General features: G+C 45.4%; 1 protein-coding gene across 1 annotated transcript; it reads left to right on the top strand.

The window, feature by feature from the left end:
• LOC119356596 (helicase-like transcription factor CHR28) lies at positions 1-6,508 on the top strand. The gene is made up of 13 exons (XM_037623576.1): positions 1-126; positions 697-1,112; positions 1,231-1,425; positions 1,527-1,708; positions 1,814-1,885; positions 1,977-2,051; positions 2,141-3,116; positions 3,894-4,024; positions 4,555-4,779; positions 4,882-4,923; positions 5,011-5,616; positions 5,737-5,946; positions 6,055-6,508. Exons 2-13 carry the CDS (start codon positions 785-787, stop codon positions 6,157-6,159), a joined length of 3,147 nt encoding a protein of 1,048 aa, XP_037479473.1. The 5' UTR covers positions 1-126; positions 697-784; the 3' UTR covers positions 6,160-6,508.
• Positions 6,509-21,066: the final 14,558 nt, after the last annotated feature.

Raw genomic sequence — 21,066 nt, 5'->3', positions numbered from 1 at the left:
TTGGCCCCGCCCCCTCCGCCCCGCCGCGCCCCCGGCGATCTCCGCCCGCCGCCCGCGCGGCCCGGTCTACGGGGCGGCCCGGCGCGGGCTCCGGCCTGGCCTCTCCCCGCCGTCGCTTTCTTGGGGGTGAGTTTTTGAATCTTGGTTCGGACGGAATGGCGTCGTGAGCCGTTCTTGAATTCTTTTCGATGGAAGGGTTTGATTGGAATTGGTCCGTATGTAGAGCGGTATTGAATCCGCGGCCTTTAGCCGATTTCGCCTAGGTCGGGCGCTGGGAATCGGTCGCATCGGCGGCCGGGGGAGTTCTTGGCGATCGTGGGCGAGGCCGACTGGGATTGCGCGTCCCGTAGATTTGTGCGCGACTCGGTTCTCTTGATTGCTCCATCGTTTTCTTTATATAAATTATAAGTCGGCTGCGACCTGTAGTTTCAGTCGGTGCTTGTCTGACGACACTGTTCTGTTCCTGTACTGCCTTTGGTTTGAAAAAAAAAGGTTAAGGTTTCAGTGTACTTCTTCGTTGAATTTGCGGCTGCAATTACCTAGCTGCAATCCCGGTCGCCGTTGTGCCTTTAGAACGCATTGTTGTTGGAGAGGTTTATCCACCTGCTTCCTGCACATGTTTATCTTGCCCACATTTGTTTGTTATTTACTCCAGGTGTTATTATTGCCAGCTAACGTCTGCTTGGCTTCTTGCAGGATTTAGACACTTGAATCGACAAGACCCCTCTGGACTCGTTGCGCAAGATAGTTGGCAAGTTTGCATAGTCACGAGTTCGCCACCAACATGGAGATTATTGACTTGTGTTCAGATAGTGAGGACGATGTTAAATTGTGTTCAAAAGGCAAAGACATCACGCATCTGTGCTCAGAGGACAGAAAAGACAATCTTGTTCCTATTGACGGTGTTGACTCCCCTCTTCTTTTACTCAACACGCCGTTTGCCAAGAACAATGCAGAACAGCCAATCACTTTGGATGATGATGATTGGTTAAGTAGCAATCACGCTTCATGCTCTTATAGATCTCCAGCTGGTTCATCACACAGGATCTATCCTCTCTCAAGTTCTTCGCTGATGCTATCATACGGTAAAACCAAGCAGGAAATTGATGATGGTGAGTACGCTGCATTTATCCTTGATTAACTCTGACAATTAACAGTTTTTAAAAGGGCACCGCTGCAGCCTGTGACCAGTAGCAAGATTAATGTTTCTTCACTGTTCAAATTTGTCAGATGATGATGTCTATATGTATTCGGCTCCGCCTCCATCATTTCCAACCAGTCATCCAAGTTTGAGTGACGAGGAGGATCTTACTGCAAGGTTTAATTATGCTGATGGTGGAACTGGGATGTTTTCATCTACATCGTCAATGGATTGGAAACTTCCTTTTGGTACCAGCCAGAACGTCAAAACTGATAGCGATAGCGGTGTGTAGTATGTACCTTATTCATTTAGTTTGAACAAAAATATTCATGCTGGTGCAAACTGTGATTAATTAAGATGCTTTTTCACCATTCGTAATTGTCAGATGATGTCTACGCTTATGAAGGCCTGCATTCACAGAGGATGTTTCCTCCATCAATGCCTTCCTTTAATCCAGTTAATAATGACCCTGAAGTTTCCAATGGCTTTGGCATGCAAGGCCAACCAAACGCAGAAAAAAGGCCTCTTGCTTGTGATGAGAGAGCTATATATGAAGAAGCCCTACAGGTATATAATTTTACAAGTCACTGTGGAGATCATATATGCTTTAATTGCCGGGTGACTTTGATCGGATTCTAGTTACTATGGATTGTAAACAAAACTTTTATGCAGCATATCAGTCAGGAAACAAAGGAAGAAGATCTGCCTGAAGGTGTTTTGTCCATATCACTCCTTAAGCACCAGGTAAACTTTATCTTCCAAAACCTCAGCTGTTGTTATTGGTATGTTTACTCTGGATATCCTGTTCACTGCTATGTTCTTGTATGTTTGACAGAGAATAGCATTAGCTTGGATGCTCTCCAAAGAGAATAGTTCGCATTGTCCAGGTGGAATTTTGGCAGATGATCAGGTTATTTTCATTTCCTAGCTTATTGCACTTGCTGTTAATTATTTTACCATTTCTCCTTTCTTAGTGCCAGATAATTTCCCATGATGCAGGGTCTTGGGAAGACAATATCAACAATTGCCCTAATACAAAAGGAGAGGGTTCAACAGTTTAACTTCATGTCTGCTGATTCCGACAGTAAAAATTCTGTGCCATTAGATCTTGATGATGATGATGATATAGTGATGGCAATGGACAAGAACAAACCCAAGGGTGAACCCTCAGATAGGCTTGATCATGAGCTCTGTGCTAGTTCGTCGGGGAGTGCTTTTAATAGAATGGCCAATACTGTTAAAGTTGAGCCCAAGAAGAAGGGCCGAGTGAATCTACCATCCTCTGCATCAACCTCCAGGTCTGCTACTAGACCATCTGCAGGAACACTGGTGGTTTGCCCGGCTAGCATTCTTAAGCAGTGGGCTAGTGAGATCAAAGCCAAGGTTGCTGAAAGTTCCAGATTATCTGTTTTGGTTTATCATGGAGGTTCAAGGACTTCAAAACCAACTGAGTTGGCAAAATATGATGTTGTTGTCACCACATATACTATTGTAGGCCAAGAAGTGCCCAAACAAGACTCTGATGACGATATGGAGCCAAATAACGATGAAAAGTATGGGTTATGTCCAGATTTTGCTGCTCGTAAAAGAAAACTGTCAAAACAGACCAAGAAAAAGGCAATAAAGAAAAAGAAGGTTAACAGTTCAGCTGCTGACCTGGATGGTGGTCCACTTGCCAGGGTGCGATGGTTTAGAGTTGTGCTGGATGAAGCTCAAACAATAAAAAATCACCGGACTAAATCTGCTAGAGCCTGTTGTGGACTGAAAGCAAAAAGGAGATGGTGCTTATCGGGTACACCTATGCAAAATACAATTGACGACCTGTACAGTTATTTCCGCTTTTTAAAATATGAGCCATATTCTTCATTTAGTTTGTTCCGCTCGATGATAAAGGGTCCAATATCTAGAGGCTCAAGTCAGGGGTATAAGAAACTTCAAACTGTCTTGAAGATAATTCTGTTGCGGCGCACAAAAGGTGAAATCAAATGCTTTGACAGTTTGTCTATATCTATCTATCTGCAATTGTTTGTTATCTACTCCCTCTGTCCCAAAATATAAGAACGTTTTTAACACTACACTAGTGTCAAAAACGTTCTTATATTATGGGACGGAGGAAGTACTATATGCCGTAAAGGCGTAAATCCACACGCCTTTGCCTATAGAATTGTTTGTTATCTATGATAACTATTGAAATTAATTTTATATCATCTGTAGATGTATACGTATTTGACTTACATTCTATATAAAATTCTTTGACAGTTTGTCTATATCTATCTATCTATCTGTATTTCACTTACATGCCGTAAAGGCGTAAATCCACATGCCTTTGCCTATAGAATTGTTTGTTATCTATGATAACTATTGATATTAATTTTATATCATCTGTAGATGTATACGTATTTGACTTACATTCTATATATGGCAACATGAATTTATCACCTTTGTCTTGGAAAATGCATTTTTTCATATGTATATTTATTAGCATAATTTACTCTCATTCCACCAGCCATGAAATACATAACAAAACTAGAAACTGAAGGAGAGGGGGAACAAAGTACAAAAATATAGGGAACTATCTAGACAGTAAGCACCTTTTGATTTTATTTAGATAATAATGTTTGTGTATATTACTTCCTTTACTCGGAAAGTAGTTCCATCATGTTTTGTGTCTTAAAGTGCGCATAGCTGTAACTTGGTTCTTCATTGGTTGTGATATTCTGGCATTGATTCACTTACGAACTGTTTCCATTAGAAACACTACTTGATGGAGAACCTATTATAAAAGTACCTCCAAAGACAATTGAACTGAAGAAAATAAATTTCACACAAGAGGAACGGTATTTCTATTTGGCTCTTGAAGAAGGTTCTCGGGAAAAGTTCAAGGTAGGTTCAAGTTTACAAACTTAATTTTATTCAGTTTTTATATCCTTGGTCACTCAGTTGGATGTTGTGTTTAGATCATATCTAAACTTTTGGCAATTGTGGTGCATTAATGTTGTATAATCTCAAAAGCAGTATCTCCTGCACACTCGTTGAAGTCGAAAAACAGCTCAGTTTTGAGTTATCACAACTCAGTTGTGGCTTTCAAGAATATCTCTTAGAATAGCATGATTATATATTGTCTATTGATACTTCCCAAACTATTTGTTATCCCGGTTGTCTTATATTAACTGATAGAACCTTTTGATCTGATGAGCTTTTTATGCTGTATTGGTCTCAGAGGGATTGTTCGATGCCTTCGCTATTTTCTCTTCCTGAACATAATCAAAATATTTGCATTAATATTATAGCTATTATGTTTAGCAGTCTGAATTTAACATTCAATGCTCTTAATAATTTATACCATTTTTATTTTTTCCCCACAAAAAATCCTTTTGTTTGTGATGCTCATATGTTTCCTGTTTATAACCCAGGAATTTGCTGCTGCTGGAACAATAAAACAAAACTATGCAAACATTCTTGTATTGCTGCTGCGGCTTCGGCAAGCTTGTGATCACCCTTATCTTCTGAAGGATGACAATCAAGCAAATTATACGGACCCGGCTTCCATAGAAATGGCAAAACAACTTCCTAGGAAAATAGTGATGAATTTGCTCGAAAAGCTGGAGGTACGGCGACCAATTTGTATGATATGTGCGGTAAGCAGCTTGGTCACTTAACATTTGTACGTGTAAAATTTAGTCAACATCTGTATGTGTAAAAATTGTTACCTTGCCTCTGAAATATTCATTTGTTTGCAGGAGCAGAGAAAGAACGACATGGACTCTCGCACAGGACCAAAGGTTTGTTTTTATTTAGCTGAAGTATTTGTTCTTTCACAACTATTTTAATGAGTATAGAATAATTTACTCTGTTCCCTCATTTTGCAGGAACCACCTGAGAATGCTGTAATAACAACATGCTGCCATATTTTCTGCTATGAATGTGCACAAGAGAGCTTAAGTGAAGAGGAAGTCTGCCCTGTTTGCAAACAGAAATTAAGTTCTGAATTGCTTTTTTCACGCCCAGTATTAAGGCTCTGTATCTCTGATGAGTTGGAGTCATATGCAATAACTAGTTCTGCAGCAGCAGCAGCAGGAAATAGTTCTGCAGCGTCAGCATCAGCATCATCGGCAGCAGTAGTAGCAGCAGCAGGAGCAGATAATTCTGCATCATCGGCAGCTGCAGCAGCAGCAGCAGGAGCAGATAGTTCTGCTGCTGCAGCAGCAGCAGATGAATCATCCTCGATTTGCGAAGCCAGTTACATCTCATCGAAGATCAAGGCGGCCGTTGACACGCTTAAATCAATCTTCAACACACATGGCCCTACTGATAGTGATGCTCCTAAGGCAATAGTCTTCTCCCAGTGGACTGGCATGCTGAACGTCCTGGAGCTTTCACTGAATAGCAATTTCATAAACTTCAGAAGGCTTGATGGGTCAATGTCCCTCGACGATAGAGAAGAAGCAGTGCAAGAGTTTAAGGCTGACCCAGCGGTACGTTCTACTCCTTTCTTTTTCAGCGTTGTTACATTTACCATTTAGAAATTAATAATTCATCTCCACCATTCAAACAACAAATAATCAGAAAAAACTGTTCTTGTTCCTTATATTCAGGTAAGAGTGATGCTCATGTCACTGAAGGCTGGTAATCTTGGTCTAAACATGATAGCTGCTAGCCATGTGATCATGCTCGATCCCTGGTGGAACCCTTACGCTGAGGACCAGGCGGTTGACAGAGCACACAGAATCGGCCAGACCCGTCCTGTGACTGTCACTCGATTCACAGTCAATGACACAGTGGAAGATCGCATCTTAGCTCTGCAGGTAATAACTTTGTCCGAACTTGTTGGCACTCTGCTTGTGTTTATTGCCCCCTTCATATTTTTTCCCCTGTTTTTTGTTGTGACAAAATGTGCATGTTTCTGTTGGCAGGCAAAAAAGAGGGAGATGGTGGCATCAGCATTTGGCGACGAGAAAACAGGAGGCATCGCAACTCGGCTCACCGTGGAAGATCTCGGATATCTCTTCAACGTATAGGGAGCTGATCGCAGGCCTTTGGCGTCAACAATCGTGCAAAGCTCTTTTTGCACAGGTTTTTTGGAGCACCTGTAGCTTAGGACTATTCTGCGGGTCACCGCCATGTTCTGATGCCTTGACCAAGTTTTGCAGCGGTGTTATTGTGGGCCCGGTTGGCTCATGTAATTATCTTACGCCCGTGGGCCGCTGACGTTAGAAGTCTCGAATATCTAGATAAGAAATCCGTGTCTCTTCCCATGTGGGCATGATAATTCGTTTGATTTGGATGCTCCCATATGTACATACTCTTTCTACTTCAGAAAACATGATGTTATTGGCGTACCTTTAGTCGAACTTGAGAACTTAGATACTTGTGTCTCGAAACTCGTGAGATAATGGTCTGCAGTTTTTATTGTGGTATTTGTTGCTATGATGCTGCACTTTTTATTGTAGATTTTGAAAACTCGTAAGATGTTGAACTCTTGCATCATAAAAAAAGATAACAAGAATCCTCAGGGAACATTTTCCTAGGGTTAGCTCTACAAGAGGCAATCAAGGCGGCGGCCACTCACTCCCTCAAACTTCTGGCGCCATCACGGGTCTCCTAGCCATGATCGGGGAACCCTGGATCTGAGTCTCCGGGAGAATGTGTCAACGAGGTGAACTATTTCAAGGGTTTATGTGTCTTGAGATCATCTCTGGCCAATAAATCTTTTACAGTGGCCCAGAAACCGCCCCTCTCTTGCAGTATAACTAAGGTTCGCAGCTGATATACGGGGCCTAACCATATCCCTGCGCCGCCGCAATCCCTCCTCTCCCCTCTCGATTTCTCATCGCTGGCGACTCCAATACGCCGCCCAACTCCACCATGTGGCGCGGGATGTGGTCCATGGGCCGCAGCGCCCGCGGTACCCCGAGCGGAAGCGGTGCATCGCCGCTGACGCCGTGAGGAAACAGAGCGCCTGGAGGTACCTCAACCAAGGCCTTCAGCCGCCGCCATCGCTCCTCCGCCACGAGACGAAGGAGTACGACCGCAGGCAGGTGCTGCTGTCCTTCGGCGTGGACGGCTCCTTCGGCGCAGGCAGCTCCTCCACTGGTGTGTCGAGCTCCCGTATGGCGTTCACGCCGGTGAAAAAAGAGTCGGAGGAGCTCTCACTGCTCCGCACGGTGAAGAGGGAGCCGGAGCGACGGGACGGTGGCGTTGTCGGGCCGGAGGATTTCCTCCCCCCGGCGGAGGCGGACGCCTTGGAGGCCGCCATCCTCTTGCGCGGTGCGCAGGAGGAGGAGGAGGCAGAGCAGCGCCGTCGATGGGAAGCCGACCTCGACAAACTCCTCCTCGAGCAAGGGCTCGTGAAGGCGTGTGAGTTCGACGACAACTTGGCAGCATGACACCACGAATCCAAGGCGCTTGACGACATCTACATCGACCTCGGCTCCAACGACGAGGACTGAGCTCCTCCGCCGCAACAGCGTCGCCGCCGCACCTAGATGGCTCCGCTGAGCCAAATTTTGGCATTAGGGTTAGGATGGCCGTTGCTCCTCCCATCTAGTTTGTAAAAAATCGACTATGTATGACTCTGTATCATGATCAAGTAACTATGCCGCTAGTAGTTCTACCTGAGTAGTTCAATTTCTCACACGAAGTTTGATTTTAAAATTTACAGGTTCATTTTAAAGTTTCTGTTCTGCCACGGCTGTTTTTGGTTTATATGCGAGGCATGCCGCGAATTATAAACACACTTTTAAGGGGCGCGATATAAAGGTCTGCTAGAGATGCTATGAGAGTGGGTTGTTTTTTTCGAAAAAGGATTTCGCCTCGCTTTATATATAAAGCACCGATCCAGTTACAACCAACCTCATACAACTCCACACCAACACACACAGGGCAAGATACAAGAATGTTGAGAACAGCTACACCACCCCACACAACTCCAAGCCATCTACAGGAAGAGAGAGGGCCGCTTGAAGTTGTCGGAGGCCTCAACCGTGAACGAATCACAATGAAGAGTCAAAGCTGTGCACAACGAACCGATTACTCCAAGGTGGAGCCTTCAACAAGGTCATGGCACCTAAGTACCACCACCGCCCGATCAAGGGATCGTGGTTTCCCTCGGAGCAACACGGAAGCGGAAGAGGAACCACATCGATGCCTTCAAGAAGGATACGACACCCGTAGGCGCCGCTGACCTGGCAAAGCTAGAAAGGTTTTCACCCGGCAAGCCCTCTTCGCCTCTGGGACGGAGTGCCGCAAGCACGCTGCAGAACCATCGCCACCGACCGTCGTACCCAAGCTACCACGCGCGCCCGCACGACCATGGCAACCGGCCAACATCCAAGCCGCGAGCTCCGCCCACGAGCATCGCGCCTCCCACCACTGAGGTCGTCGCCTTGACAACCGAGACCACCCCTCGACCGCCACCGCCGCACACCAAAATCGTCAACCGATGAAGGGGCAACAAAGACCCCTCTTTCCGCCCCAAACAAGCTCCTTTGGCACGAGCGACCGACAACCAGATCTGGGCAGGGAAAATGCCGGCGGCCAGCCGTGCTGCAGCCACCCGAGACGCCCGATCTGGCACCTCCAAATCCCGGCGACGGTGAGTTCGGAGGCACCCCTGCCATCCCCCTCACGGCGCCCATGCCACGTGCCAGCCAGCCGAGCCAAACCAGAGCACAAGAGGAGCCGCCACAAGCAGCTGGTTCATGCGCCACGACGGCCGTAGAGGAGGGGGTCGAGCATACAACTGTTGCATCGTCACCTCTGCCAGCCCGCACCGAAGAAGAGGCAGCCGCCTGCGACCTGTGCCGACCGCAACCCTTGCCGCTGGAGGAGAAGGATGGCCGACCGCCGGTGCCGCCCCAGGCACACACCGCCACCGTGTCGCCCGTCGCACCGTCGCTGTAGACGAACCGCCGTGGCGCCCGGCGTCAGCGCCATGCCCTGGCCCGGGATGTTAGCCCGCGCCAACCCCACCGCGCGGGAGGACGAGGATGCCCTGCCGCCGTCGTCGCCGACTGGCCTTTGCCCGGCCAGGCCCCCCTGACGATGGCGAGGGAGGAGGAGGAAGGAGGGGAGGGAAGACTGGCGGCGCGATCTAGGGTTCCCTCCCCGTCGCCATGTGGGGCAACACAGAAGGGAGGGGGGTGGTGGTGGTGGTGTGCTATCACTCCTCAGTGGGTGGTTTTTCATGCGAGTGAACTTGGCTGGAGCCCAAACTTAGCCATGGTTTCTGATGGACGCAGCTCCTCTAACGTACGGCGCACACACTGACGCGTGGACCCGGACCCATGCGTCAGTGGCACAACGTCAGGAGATCCGGCTTCGGTTTCTAATACCCTTCTCTCACATCCAGTAGAAAGAGATTAAGGCAAACTGTCATTGATTTTCATATGGTCAGGCCTCGTTTGGTTTACAAGACTATGGTATTTCCTTTATCCAAACACCTCAAAAAAATTTAACTACTTCTGACCCCTTTTTTAAAAGCTGGGTGAGGAACGCTTGGTATCCTCTCAACCTCTTCGTCTATTTTGGTCGATCTATATCGTGCTTATTAGTGTATAAATGTATATGTACAGATTTTGTTGTATCAGCGGCTGGCAGCATTGGCTCACGTTGTGTAGGATACCAACAATATCCGATTTAGCCTAGCCTTGTCATTGTGACACCCAAAATCGAGTTGTTGCGGATGGGCTCCTAGCCCAGGGGTCAGAGCACAGTGGCTCCGGCAAAATGTAACATCCTAAATTTTTAATTTGAAATGTTATATGGATCATCATATGCATATCATATTTTCTTTGTATTTTGGTTTTGGATCCTAGAAATTCTAAGCAACTCAAGGACCTACGGAGAAAGTTGGGGATTTCATTTATTTTCATATTTGAATTTTCTCAAATATTGAAAAGAGGTTCGTTTGGTTTTAATTATTTTCTCTCTGAAAATATTTCAATAATATAAGAGAGAAGATAATATGACTTCTCCAAAATAAAATAAATATTGAAGGAAAATGTTAAAATCAAATAAATAATTTTATTTGTATTTTATTGCTGTTTTATTTGAATTAAAAAATATGTATTTTTTAAAACTACATTTTTAGGTCAAGAAAATGTTCACTAAGTTCTAAATATTTTATGTAGACGGTGAAAATTGTTTTTGACATTTATAGAATTTCTTTGTATTTATTTAGAATTTTTATTCTATAGAATCTATTAAAAAAAGAGAAAAAACTCCCGGACCGAACTGGGCCGAAGCCCAGCCGGCCCGTCACGCGCCACCGCCTTCCCCGCTCGCCCGCGTGCCCGAGCAGGACTCCAGTCGGAGTCCGGGATGCCCCCGCCGCCGCGGTTTGCCTCCCCCCAAGTCGGGCCCCTCCCCCTTTATATGCTGTCGCTGCCCCCTCCTCTCCTCGTCCTGAACCCCGCCGCCGCGCCGCAACCACCGCCGCCTCGCCCCGCCGCGCCTGCTGCCGCCGCCGCCCTGCGCCGCCCGCTGCCCCGTCGCCACCTGCCCCGCCGCGTCGCGCAGCCGCCGCTCGTCCCGCGCCGTCGCCCGCCTTGCCGAGCCGCCGCCTCGTCGGACTCGCGCGACTGCCGCCGTTATTTTTTTTGGTTTAGGTAAAAACCGATCGGTTTTTTTTAAAACCCTAGATTTGGTTTTTTATAGATCGGTTCGGTTTTCTCGGTTTAGTTCGTTTGCAAATGTTCGTTCGTTCGATCGTTTTAGCGAACGAATTCGCCCATTCGTTTTTGTTAGCGAACGTTCGTCCGATAGATTTTTCTTTTTCTGTTTATTTTTAGCCAGGGACCTATCTGCGATTATTTTTATCGTAGATTAGCCCCTGATCTTCAAACCCTCGCCGTTTCTAAACCGTTTGTTCAAATCCAGTGAAACCAACGCCAAAATCTTCGTCTCAAGCCCCTCTTTTTGTTTAATCAACTTGAACAAGGTTTTTACAATTTAAAATTTGGTTTCAAGCAGATTTGAATTTGAAGTTCTTTTGATCGTAGTTTCAGTTCCGTAGCTCTGATTCGATTGATTCTTTTTGCAGATCGAATCTCTTCAGTTGGACTTTCAGATTTGATCTTCTTGTTTGAGTTTTACCCGTGCATTTATGCTTGAGTGCTTATGTATGCTATTGTTTGTTTGCGATAGAATACCCGGAGTGCGCAGCGTGCTATTACGAGTCTCTAGGTTTTGCGGATCATTAGCAAGGCAAGTAACACATCAATCATACTCCTTTATTACCCAGTTTTTATGCATTAGTTACAACCCTCAAACACTGCATGATTAGGTTGTGTTTAACATGTGGGTATTTTGAAGTAGTTGATGAGGTAGATCCCATTGCCCTTTTATTATCAAACCTTTGGGAGTTACTTCTACGTTATGTTTATATTGTCATGTTATGCTCGTAGACGTGGATTGGGCTTGAGTGTATCCATGACAGATGTGAGATGTTAATTAATGGTTAACTTAAGGTGGCTACTTAAACACACATCTGGGTGGATCGGTTGCGGGCACCTGGAGAATTCAGTGTTGTCCTAGGATATCCCGGAGTACCCGTGTGATCATCCTATGGTTCACCACCCAGGCTCAAAGGGATCATACGATTATTCATGCTAGAAACTTCCGTGTGCAGCCACAAGCTATTATGGTCTCTAGCATAGTTGAGTAGGTTGCATGACCTCTTCCAGTGGTAGGCTAGCAGATGTAGGGGATGTAGGTTGGTACTGTCTACCCAGGGTTAGAGTTAATACTTCTGAAAGACTGTGTCTCGGTCATCCGTTTCTCAAACACCATGTAGTGCGAGAAATCTAACGGAGGAGATCGAGTCTTGTGGGGAAAAGTGCGCAGACCTCTACAGAGTGTACAAACTAATCATGGTTAGCTGTTGATAACCCACAAGTATAGGGGATCGCAACAGTTTTCGAGTGTTGAGTATTCAACCCAAATTTATTATTCGACACAAGGGGAGCCAAAGAATATTCTCAAGTATTAGCAGCTGAGTTGTCAATTCAACCACACCTGGAAACTTAATATCTGTAGCAAGGTATTTAATAGCAAAGTAATATGATAGTAGTGATAACGATAACAAAAGTAACAATAGAAAAAGTAATATTTTGGTGTTTTATAGTGATGATAACAATAGCAACGGAATAGTAAATAAGCGAAGAACAGTATATGGAAAGTTCGTAGGCAATGGATCGGTAATGGAGAATTATGCCAGATGCGGTTCATCATGTAACAGTCATAACCTAGGATGACACAGAACTAGCTCCAGTTCATCAATGTAATGTAGGCATGTATTCCGAATATAGTCATACGTGCTTATGGAAAAGAACTTGCATGACATATTTTTTCCTACCCTCCCGTGGCAGCGGGGTCCTATTGGAAACTAAGGGATATTAAGGCCTCCTTTTAATAGAGTACCGGACCAAAGGATTAACACATAGTGAATAATATTTTGAGCGGTATACTTTCATTGTCAACATAACAACCAAGAGTGGCGATATCTTCCATGCTACACACATTATAGGCGGTTCCCAAACAGAATGGTAAAGTTTATACTCCCCCTCCACCAACAAGCATCAATCCATGGCTTGCTCGAAACAACGAGTGCTTCCAACTAACAAGAGTCCCAGGGGAGTTTTGTTTGCAATTATTTTGATTTGATTTGCATAAAGCATGGGACTGGGCATCCTGGTGACCAGCCATTTTCTCGTGAGTGAGGAGCGGAGTCCACTCCTCTTGAGAATAACCTGCTTAACATGGAAGATACAGACAACCCTAGCTGATACATGAGCTATTCGAGCATACAAAACAGAATGTTTATTTGAAGGTTTAGAGGTTGGCACATACAAATTTACTTGGAACGCCAGGTAGATACCGTATATAGGTAGGTATGGTGGACTCATATGGAATAACTTTGGGGTTTATGGAATTGGATGCACAAGCAGTGTTCTCGCTTAGTATAGGTGAAGGCTAGCAAAAGACTGGAAAGCGACCAGCTAGAGAGCGACAACAGTCATGAACATGCATTAAAATTAATCAACACCGAATGCAAGCATGAGTAGGATATAATGCACCATGAACGTAAATATCATAGAGGCTATGTTGATTTTGTTTCAACTACATGCGTGAACATGTGCCAAGTCAAGCCACTCGAATCATTCAAAAGAGGATACCACCCTATCATACCACATCACAACCATTTTAATAGCATGTTGGCACGCAAGGTAAACCATTATAAGCTCCTAGCTAATTAAGCATGGCATAAGCAACTATAATCTCTAATTGTCATTGCAAACATGTTTATTCATAATAGGCTGAATCAGGAATGATGAACTAATCATATTTACAAAAACAAGAGAGGTCGAGTTCATACCAGCTTTTCTCATCTCAATAAGGTCATCATATAATCATCATTATTGCCTTTCACTTGCACGACCGAATAGTGTGGATAATAATAATAGTGCATGTGCATTGGACTATGCTGGAATCTTCAAGCATTCAATTCAAGAGAGAAAACAAGGTAATATGGGCTCTTTTGTCAGATCAACAATAATACATATAAGAGCCACTTAACATTTTAATTATGATCTTCTTCTTTCGACCCCTAAAGAACAACAAAAGAAATAAACTATTTACACGGGAAAGCTCCCAACAAGCAAAAGAAGAACGAGAAATCTTTTTGGGTTTTCTTTTTAATTACTACTACAAGCATGGAAAGTAAACTAATTAAGAGCTATAACTATTTTTTTTGTTTTTCTTAAGGTTTATTGTCGGTGTCAAAACCGGCAGATCTCGGGTACGGGGTCCCGAACTATGCGTCTAAGGATCGATGGTAACAGGAGACAGGGGACACGATGTTTACCCAGGTTCGGGCCCTCTTGATGGAGGTAATACCCTACTTCCTGCTTGATTGACTTTGATGAGTATAGGGGTTACAAGAGTTGATCTACCTCGAGATCGTATGTTGTGGTCTAAACCCTACAGGTATGATGAGTAATGTCATAATCCTCTATTGACTAGCCTGGCCTCGGCTTATATAACATACCAGAGGCCTAGGATAACAAGAGTCCTAGTCGAATACGTCGGTGGAGAGGAGTCCTTGTCTTGATCACCAAGTCTTGTGGAATCTTCCTCGTATATGTCTTCGACTGTCCGAACTGGCCCATGAGTAACCGGCCATGGGGGTCCTCGGCCCAATCCAACTGATCGGGAGACGATGTGGTGAGTACCCCCTAGTCCAGGACACCGTCAGTAGCCCCCTGAACCGGTCTTCAAGTTGGGGACGCTCCTCGGTTCTTCCGAACTGTTCTTCATCTTCGGTTGTCGGTCCTGAAAATTGGTTCAACAAATCTTCCCATCTTCTATCTTGAGGATTGCCGAGCTAAATCTGAAGATCTCACACGTCGGGTATCCGAGGAGGCTTTAAGTCTTCGGACTTTATCAATGCCTTGCTATTTTTATGCCACACCTCGGGTTTGAAGTTGTTCCCGGGCGACAGCGTCCTCTTGCGTCCGAGCTCCAACGCCAGACTACATTCGAGGTATCTTTTGCAGCCGAGCACCAACGCTGGACCGCTTTTCGAGCTCCAACGCCGGAATGTATCCGAGCTCCAACGCCGGACTATGTCCAAACTCCAACGCCGAACTGTATCCGAGGTGTCATAAATCACCTTGGTTCAAAAGAGTTGAAGGAGTTCAGCCGAGCTTAATGCCGGAAATGCCCTCTATGGAGCCAGCCACTCGCGCCTGAGATTTATGCCGGACTTCTTCCAAGGTGGTGCACCACCCCGACTGTGGGCCGATTTTTTGTAAATATTTTCGATTGGTGCAATTTATTCTCTGCCGAGATATATAGCCAGTAGCCCTCAAGGTGTGTATCGGTCTAAAACCCGAGATGCACCTGAAGGATGACGTAAGACCGCTGATCCCAGTAGCCGCTGAGACTCAGGTTGATTTGAAAAATCGGCCTAAGGATCAAGTCCTAGCTCGGCAGAATACTTCGGGACGCAAAAAGCGACGTGCTCAGTCCTCGAGACTCAGGTTGGGTGCGGTCGACCAACCTAAGGATCAAAATCTCCTCGGAAACTATATTGCACATAAAATTTTCTACATTGGACAGGCAATGCAGTAGCCCCCGAGACACTGGTCGGGTGGCAACACCAGATCAGGGGATCGATGTGCCCCTTTAATATTTGTAAATAATAAGCCCGAAGCCCAGTAGCCCTCGAGCCTTAATGCGGGCACGGGTGGCCAAATTAAGGATCGATATCCATAGTAAAATCACAAATTATGTGTAATGACCCTATGTATCCAAGTACTTTACGTCATTAATGCTCGGTCCGCATTGTACAAAACTTTGTTGACCGACCATTGGCTCCTCGGCCAGTAGCCGAGGAGTGTTTGTCCTACTTTATAAAGCCTTTATGAGGGCAAAGATTTACAACAAACAAGGCAATCTGGCCATACGGTTTTATAAACAAAGGTACGCAGAGAGATATGTTATATTACTGTTTAACATAAGAAATGTCTTCCTAAGAAAATATTCCCGCCATCGGTTCCTTTCTTTGGGTTGTCATGCTAAGCATGATCATGAAACCTCAGCTCTAATGTAAGAGCAAAATATTGAGGATTTAGTTTGGGAGGCCAGTTACTAGCCCCCAGTAGTGTTCAGCGACAGTCAGGTCAAGCCATAAACACTCCGGCCAATGTTATGAATGGCCCGTCATTTAACACAGTCATCGGATCGCTGACCAGTTTACGCTTATTGTGACAGTCAGTTTTCAACTTTCCATACTGAGGTGCTTAACCATGTGAGCTGGAAGCACAATCGCAGTGGTTCTCCCTTTGCACACCTAGCCGAACAAAGAGGAATGTAGGAGGCAAGTGCAGGAGCCGGGCAACCCAACTATTGACCGAAGACACAATTCGAAACCGATGCATATATAGCAATATCCGAGAATGTTTTTGCCGAATCTCTAAAGGTGTCCGGCGTTGCACTGCGAGACTTGTGCTGAGAACACACAAATAGTTTGAAAGTGCCATAAGCTTGAAAAACCAAAAAAGTCAGTAAAAACTTGACGTCCGAACAAGATCAAGTGTCCGGTGCTAATCCAAAAATTGGAAAAAAATGTGCTTCTGTCGTGCTTTAACATGACACATCCGATCTCAAGACTTCACGCGGGTCAGCCTACGGCTTCAAGCTCCTTATCCCAAAGGTAGAGTACTTCTCCGAGGTTAGTTTAGCAAACTAAACTCAAGCGGCTGTCAGAGAGAAGACGTGCTATCCGGCTATTGACCATAAACTAGAGTCGAAAAAGGAGCAGTAGAAAAAGACTTTGCAACGACCAAGAAGAAAACACATTTACTATAAAACAACTCATATAAATTTTAAGAGCCCCCAAGTGACTTGGGTAAAAGAATTTTATGTATAATGATTGCATGTACCGAAGTACTTATATCATATCTGTGTTCACCAGAACTTTAAACGTGTCTTAACCGACCGTCGGCTTCTCCCTCTTCGGCCAAGGGCCGAAAAGTGTCATGTACTCCACCTGTCAAGAGTATCGACGGTGTTTCGGATGACCAGGCAATCAGGTCATAAGGCTGTAACAGACAAAGCGCGCTCATGGAACTTATGCTATATTACTAACGAAGTGTAAGAAGCATCTTCGAAGAAAATAGTACCCCCGCCGATACCTTTCTTCGGTGCTCTTTATTACTATGAGACTTGTGCAATAGATTTTTTGTACTCATGAGTTCGGTTGTGTGCCGACCATGATTGAAAACAATAAGAGCGCTAGCTTTCGGCTTCACCCAGTCTGATGTCAGAGCTCGGATGACCCGGTCGTGACAATCGCAGAGGTGCCCCCTTTACTCCCTAGCCGAACAATCGGGAACGTAGGGGTAAGCACATGAGCCAGGCAACCCAGCTTGCGGAACACTTAAGTAAATATGGTGTATATTTTGGCATAATACACGAACAAGGAACGAAGCCGTACAAGTATAATCAGATGCAAGAGGAAAAGCTTCATGAAGGAAGCACCCAAGTAAACGGGGTATTTGAATTTATGCATCACAGACAAAGTTTTGATAAGGAAGTATGACGCTTGGTCGAACCGGGAAAAAAAATTTAAAGCCAAAGGTTTTGAGCATGAAAGCGACTTAGCTTGTTAATGTGTTCGGCATTGATGACGCGGTCCAAGCTTGATGCAGGACAAGGTTCCATCCCCCAAGCCAGTCCCAAGGTGGCGGAGCGAAGAGCTCGGCACTCCGAAGTGGTGGCATAGCACGGCCAAAGCGGGCCAGTAGAGTGACGCCGAAGCCCCCGGTGCGGGTTAATGAAGTGTTAACGAAACCTCCCGTCCAGCCGAGGAGACAACACTGCCCAACTTGATTCATTTACCTATGCACAAAAGATAGTGCAAATCGGAGATAATGGTAATAATGATGAATAAAATTGTTGCATAATAAATAATTTATGCAAAGTCAGTAATAAAAGAAGTATGGCCTGTGTGCCGAACACTCGGTGAGGTAGAGTTCTCTTAGTGATGCCGAAGCCCCCGGTCTAGCCGAGGTGTTGGAGCGGCTCGCCGAAGAGATGCCGGAGTCTACCTGTCAGCCGATGTGTCGAAAGTGGTCGGCGTGTTTGATGATGATTTGAAGAAGAGGCAGCATGGTGATGCCGACGCAGGTCAAGACTTGTGACGCAATCGACGCTAGCTTGATGCAGCTACCGCGTGGCGATGCCGGTGTGCCCGCTCCATGTAGTCCATGGGGCAGCGACGTTGATGATGATTTATCCTTCGCGATGCCGAACTCTTGTTTGGCTTGCCGAGATGATGACCGAAGGAGTTGAGCTCGGCTCAATAAAGCGGCGACGTGTCTAGCGTAGGTCGGTAGCCGTGGAGCAATACTACCGGACTGCTTTGACACCAGTGATGGTGAATATTACCTTGGAGGAGGCTTAAAATTTTATGGGTACGTGTTTAAAAACAACGCACAATACCATAGAATAAAAATTCCTTAAAAAAGGTTGTCCAATATCATGTTCATAAAGAAACATGAATTCTGGCCGGGTCCATATTCGCGCAGAAAACAGATCCGAAAATTGTTGCGCTCATCGGAGGTTTCCCGGAGTTTGAACGATTGGATCGAGCTGAAATTTTGAGGGGTACTAGATATAGGAATTCCGCAGCTGATCAACGGTTGGATATTCCAAAGGACGTCCGAACTAGATGCTGGATGCCACACTCCAAACTCATCTAGATTCCCGTCCGAATTCGAAACGGCTCCGGTATATCATAGATTGCCGGAGATTGCTCCATCGGAACTTGATGAAATTTTGTATGGTTGTTGTAGATTCAATTCCGCACAATCCCACCGAAGAAATCGTCAAAGCGATACTCGAGGAGGTGGTGGCGGCAGATACGAGTTCGCTATCCAGAAAAACAGCACGGTCGCTCGAGGGCAATGTTGACGTTGAGCCCCCGAGCTCCATGGATGATTCCTCCATGATCTTGATAGAGATCGGAGTTGATGTTTGATGAAGGCCCTCGTCCGAACATGGTGATCTGAACACGGGGCGCAGTTCTTGGTCGAACCAAGGTGACCAGTCGAGCTGGTGATGAAGATGCCGAAGTCGTAGTTGATCTGCAGGCGAGCCATCGATCCTTTGCCGATCACACAGCGAAACTCTCAATGAAAGCACCATTATCGGTGTCAAAACCGATAGATCTCGGGTAGGGGTCCCGAACTATGCGTCTAAGGATCGATGGTAACAGGAGACAGGGGACATGATGTTTACCCAGGTTCGGGCCCTCTTGACGGAGGTAATACCCTACTTCCTGCTTGATTGACTTTGATGAGTATAGGGGTTACAAGAGTTGATCTACCTCGAGATCGTATGTTGTGGTTTAAACCCTACAGGTATGATGAGTAATGTCATAATCCTCTATTTACTAGCCTGACCTCGGCTTATATAACATACCAGAGGCCTAGGATAACAAGAGTCCTAGTCAAATACGTCGGTGGAGAGGAGTCCTTGTCTTGATCACCAAGTCTTGTGGAATCTTCCTCGTATATGTCTTTGGCTGTCCGAACTGGCCCATGAGTAACCGGCCATGGGGGTCCTCGGCCCAATCCAACTGATCGGGAGACGATGTGGTGAATACCCCCTAGTCCAGGACACCATCATTTATCAAACACACAAGAAGAAAGCATAAAAAGGAAAATAAACTAGCATGGATGATAAAGTGAAAAAGTATGAGCACCGACAGCTAGCACTGAGTGTGTGAACGTGAATGTAATGTCAGTGAGAAATACATACTCCCCCAAGCTTAGGCTTTTAGCCTAAGTTGGTCTATGACCACGGCTGGCCTGGCGGATATCCAAAGTTGTAGCTGGGGTCGTACTGAGATGCAGCAACTATTGCCTCATGAGCTGCTGCCTGGAGACGGGCCGTCTCCGTCCTCCTCTTATACTCGCCCGCCTCCTCCCTGGTTATAACATATCTCCCTTTTGCCTGAAAGTCAAAGAAAGCAGGAGCAGGGAGAGCAACGTGATAGGTGCGTCGTCTGTCAAAGATTAGTCGGTACTAGAGGAACTGATCATTCCTCTCAACAAACTGATGACGAACCATGACCTCATAATCCAAATAAACAGGAGGCAACTCAATATCATACGCATATATGGGTATACCAAGAAAATTAGCTAGACGGGTTGCATAAATTCCACCAAAGAAATCTCCACTAAATCTATTATTATGCAACCTACGTGCAACAATGGCTCCCAAATTATAATGTCTGTCTTCTAATACAACACTTTTGAGAACACTGAGGTCAGGGACACATATGTGACATGCTTCATCCTTACCATTTATGCACCTACCTATGAAGAGAGCAAAATAATGTATAGCAGAAAAATGAATGCTCCCTATGGTAGCTTGTGTTATGTCTCTAGATTCCCCCATAGTTATACTAGAAAGAAAATCTCTAAATTCATATTTGCGAGGTTCATTAGGACTACCCCATTATGGAAGTTTGCAAGCAGTGTTAAAATCCTCTAAGTCCATAGTATAAGAATTTTCATAGAGATCAAACATGACAGTTTGAGAATTGCGTGATGATGAAAATTCAAACCTCCTCACAAAGGAATCAGTGAGATAGTGGTACTGGCGGCATTTGTCTGTCTCGAAGCTCTCAAGATCAGCATTACGCACATATGCGTTAAATTCTTCCTTGATTCCTGCTCGATCCATAAAGTCCTCTAAAGGCCATTCACAAGCCCGCACTTGAGCTTCCCTCGGTGGTTCTTCGTCGGCATCGCGCATTGCGAGCCTGGGTCCTTACTTCCTTGAAGGCCACCTTGGTACATTTTCCTAAACATATTTCTTTCTCTGAAAAATTTCTGAAATTTTAGTAACTTCAAAATAAAAGTGAACCAAACTCAACAATATTGATAGCAACTACTACTACAAGTGCCTAGAGGAAATATCATGCATCAAAACTACTTTTGACCATATAAATTTGACATGCAAGCTCAAGAACAGGGTCACCTAAGCAGCAAAAATATGCAATGAATAAAGCTCTAGAACAAAAACTAATTGGACCATTGGAGGAGTCACATACCAAGGAACAACCCCCCAAAGCAGTTTTGTGAGAGGTGCTTTGAGTAAGGAGATCGAAAATGGCAGCAAGATGATCTTGGACTCGGGTTTGAGCTGGTTAGTGATGTTTGTGGGAGGAAGAAGGAATGTGTGGTAGCTGGAATAAGTGGAGTGGAGCCACCATGGGCCCACGAGGCAGGGGGGCGCGCCCTGGACCCTCGTGGCCAGGTGCTTGCTCCCCCTGCTGTGTTCTTAGTGCCAAATATTCTCAAATATTTCTGAAAAAAATCATATTTAAATTTCAGGGCATTTGGTGAACT

Source organism: Triticum dicoccoides, chromosome 2A, assembly GCF_002162155.2.
Source record: "Triticum dicoccoides isolate Atlit2015 ecotype Zavitan chromosome 2A, WEW_v2.0, whole genome shotgun sequence".
Lineage (NCBI taxonomy): Eukaryota > Viridiplantae > Streptophyta > Magnoliopsida > Poales > Poaceae > Triticum > Triticum dicoccoides.
This window is presented reverse-complemented; position numbering and strand designations above follow the sequence as displayed.

Bases quoted from the DNA above. Each gene is read 5' to 3' on its own strand.
- LOC119356596 (XM_037623576.1), top strand. From the start codon at position 785: ATGGAGATTATTGACTTGTGTTCAGATAGTGAGGACGATGTTAAATTG. The intron at 2,052-2,140 runs GTTATTTTCATT...CCCATGATGCAG, and splicing joins GAATTTTGGCAGATGATCAG to GGTCTTGGGAAGACAATATC. The intron at 5,617-5,736 runs GTACGTTCTACT...CCTTATATTCAG, and splicing joins AGTTTAAGGCTGACCCAGCG to GTAAGAGTGATGCTCATGTC.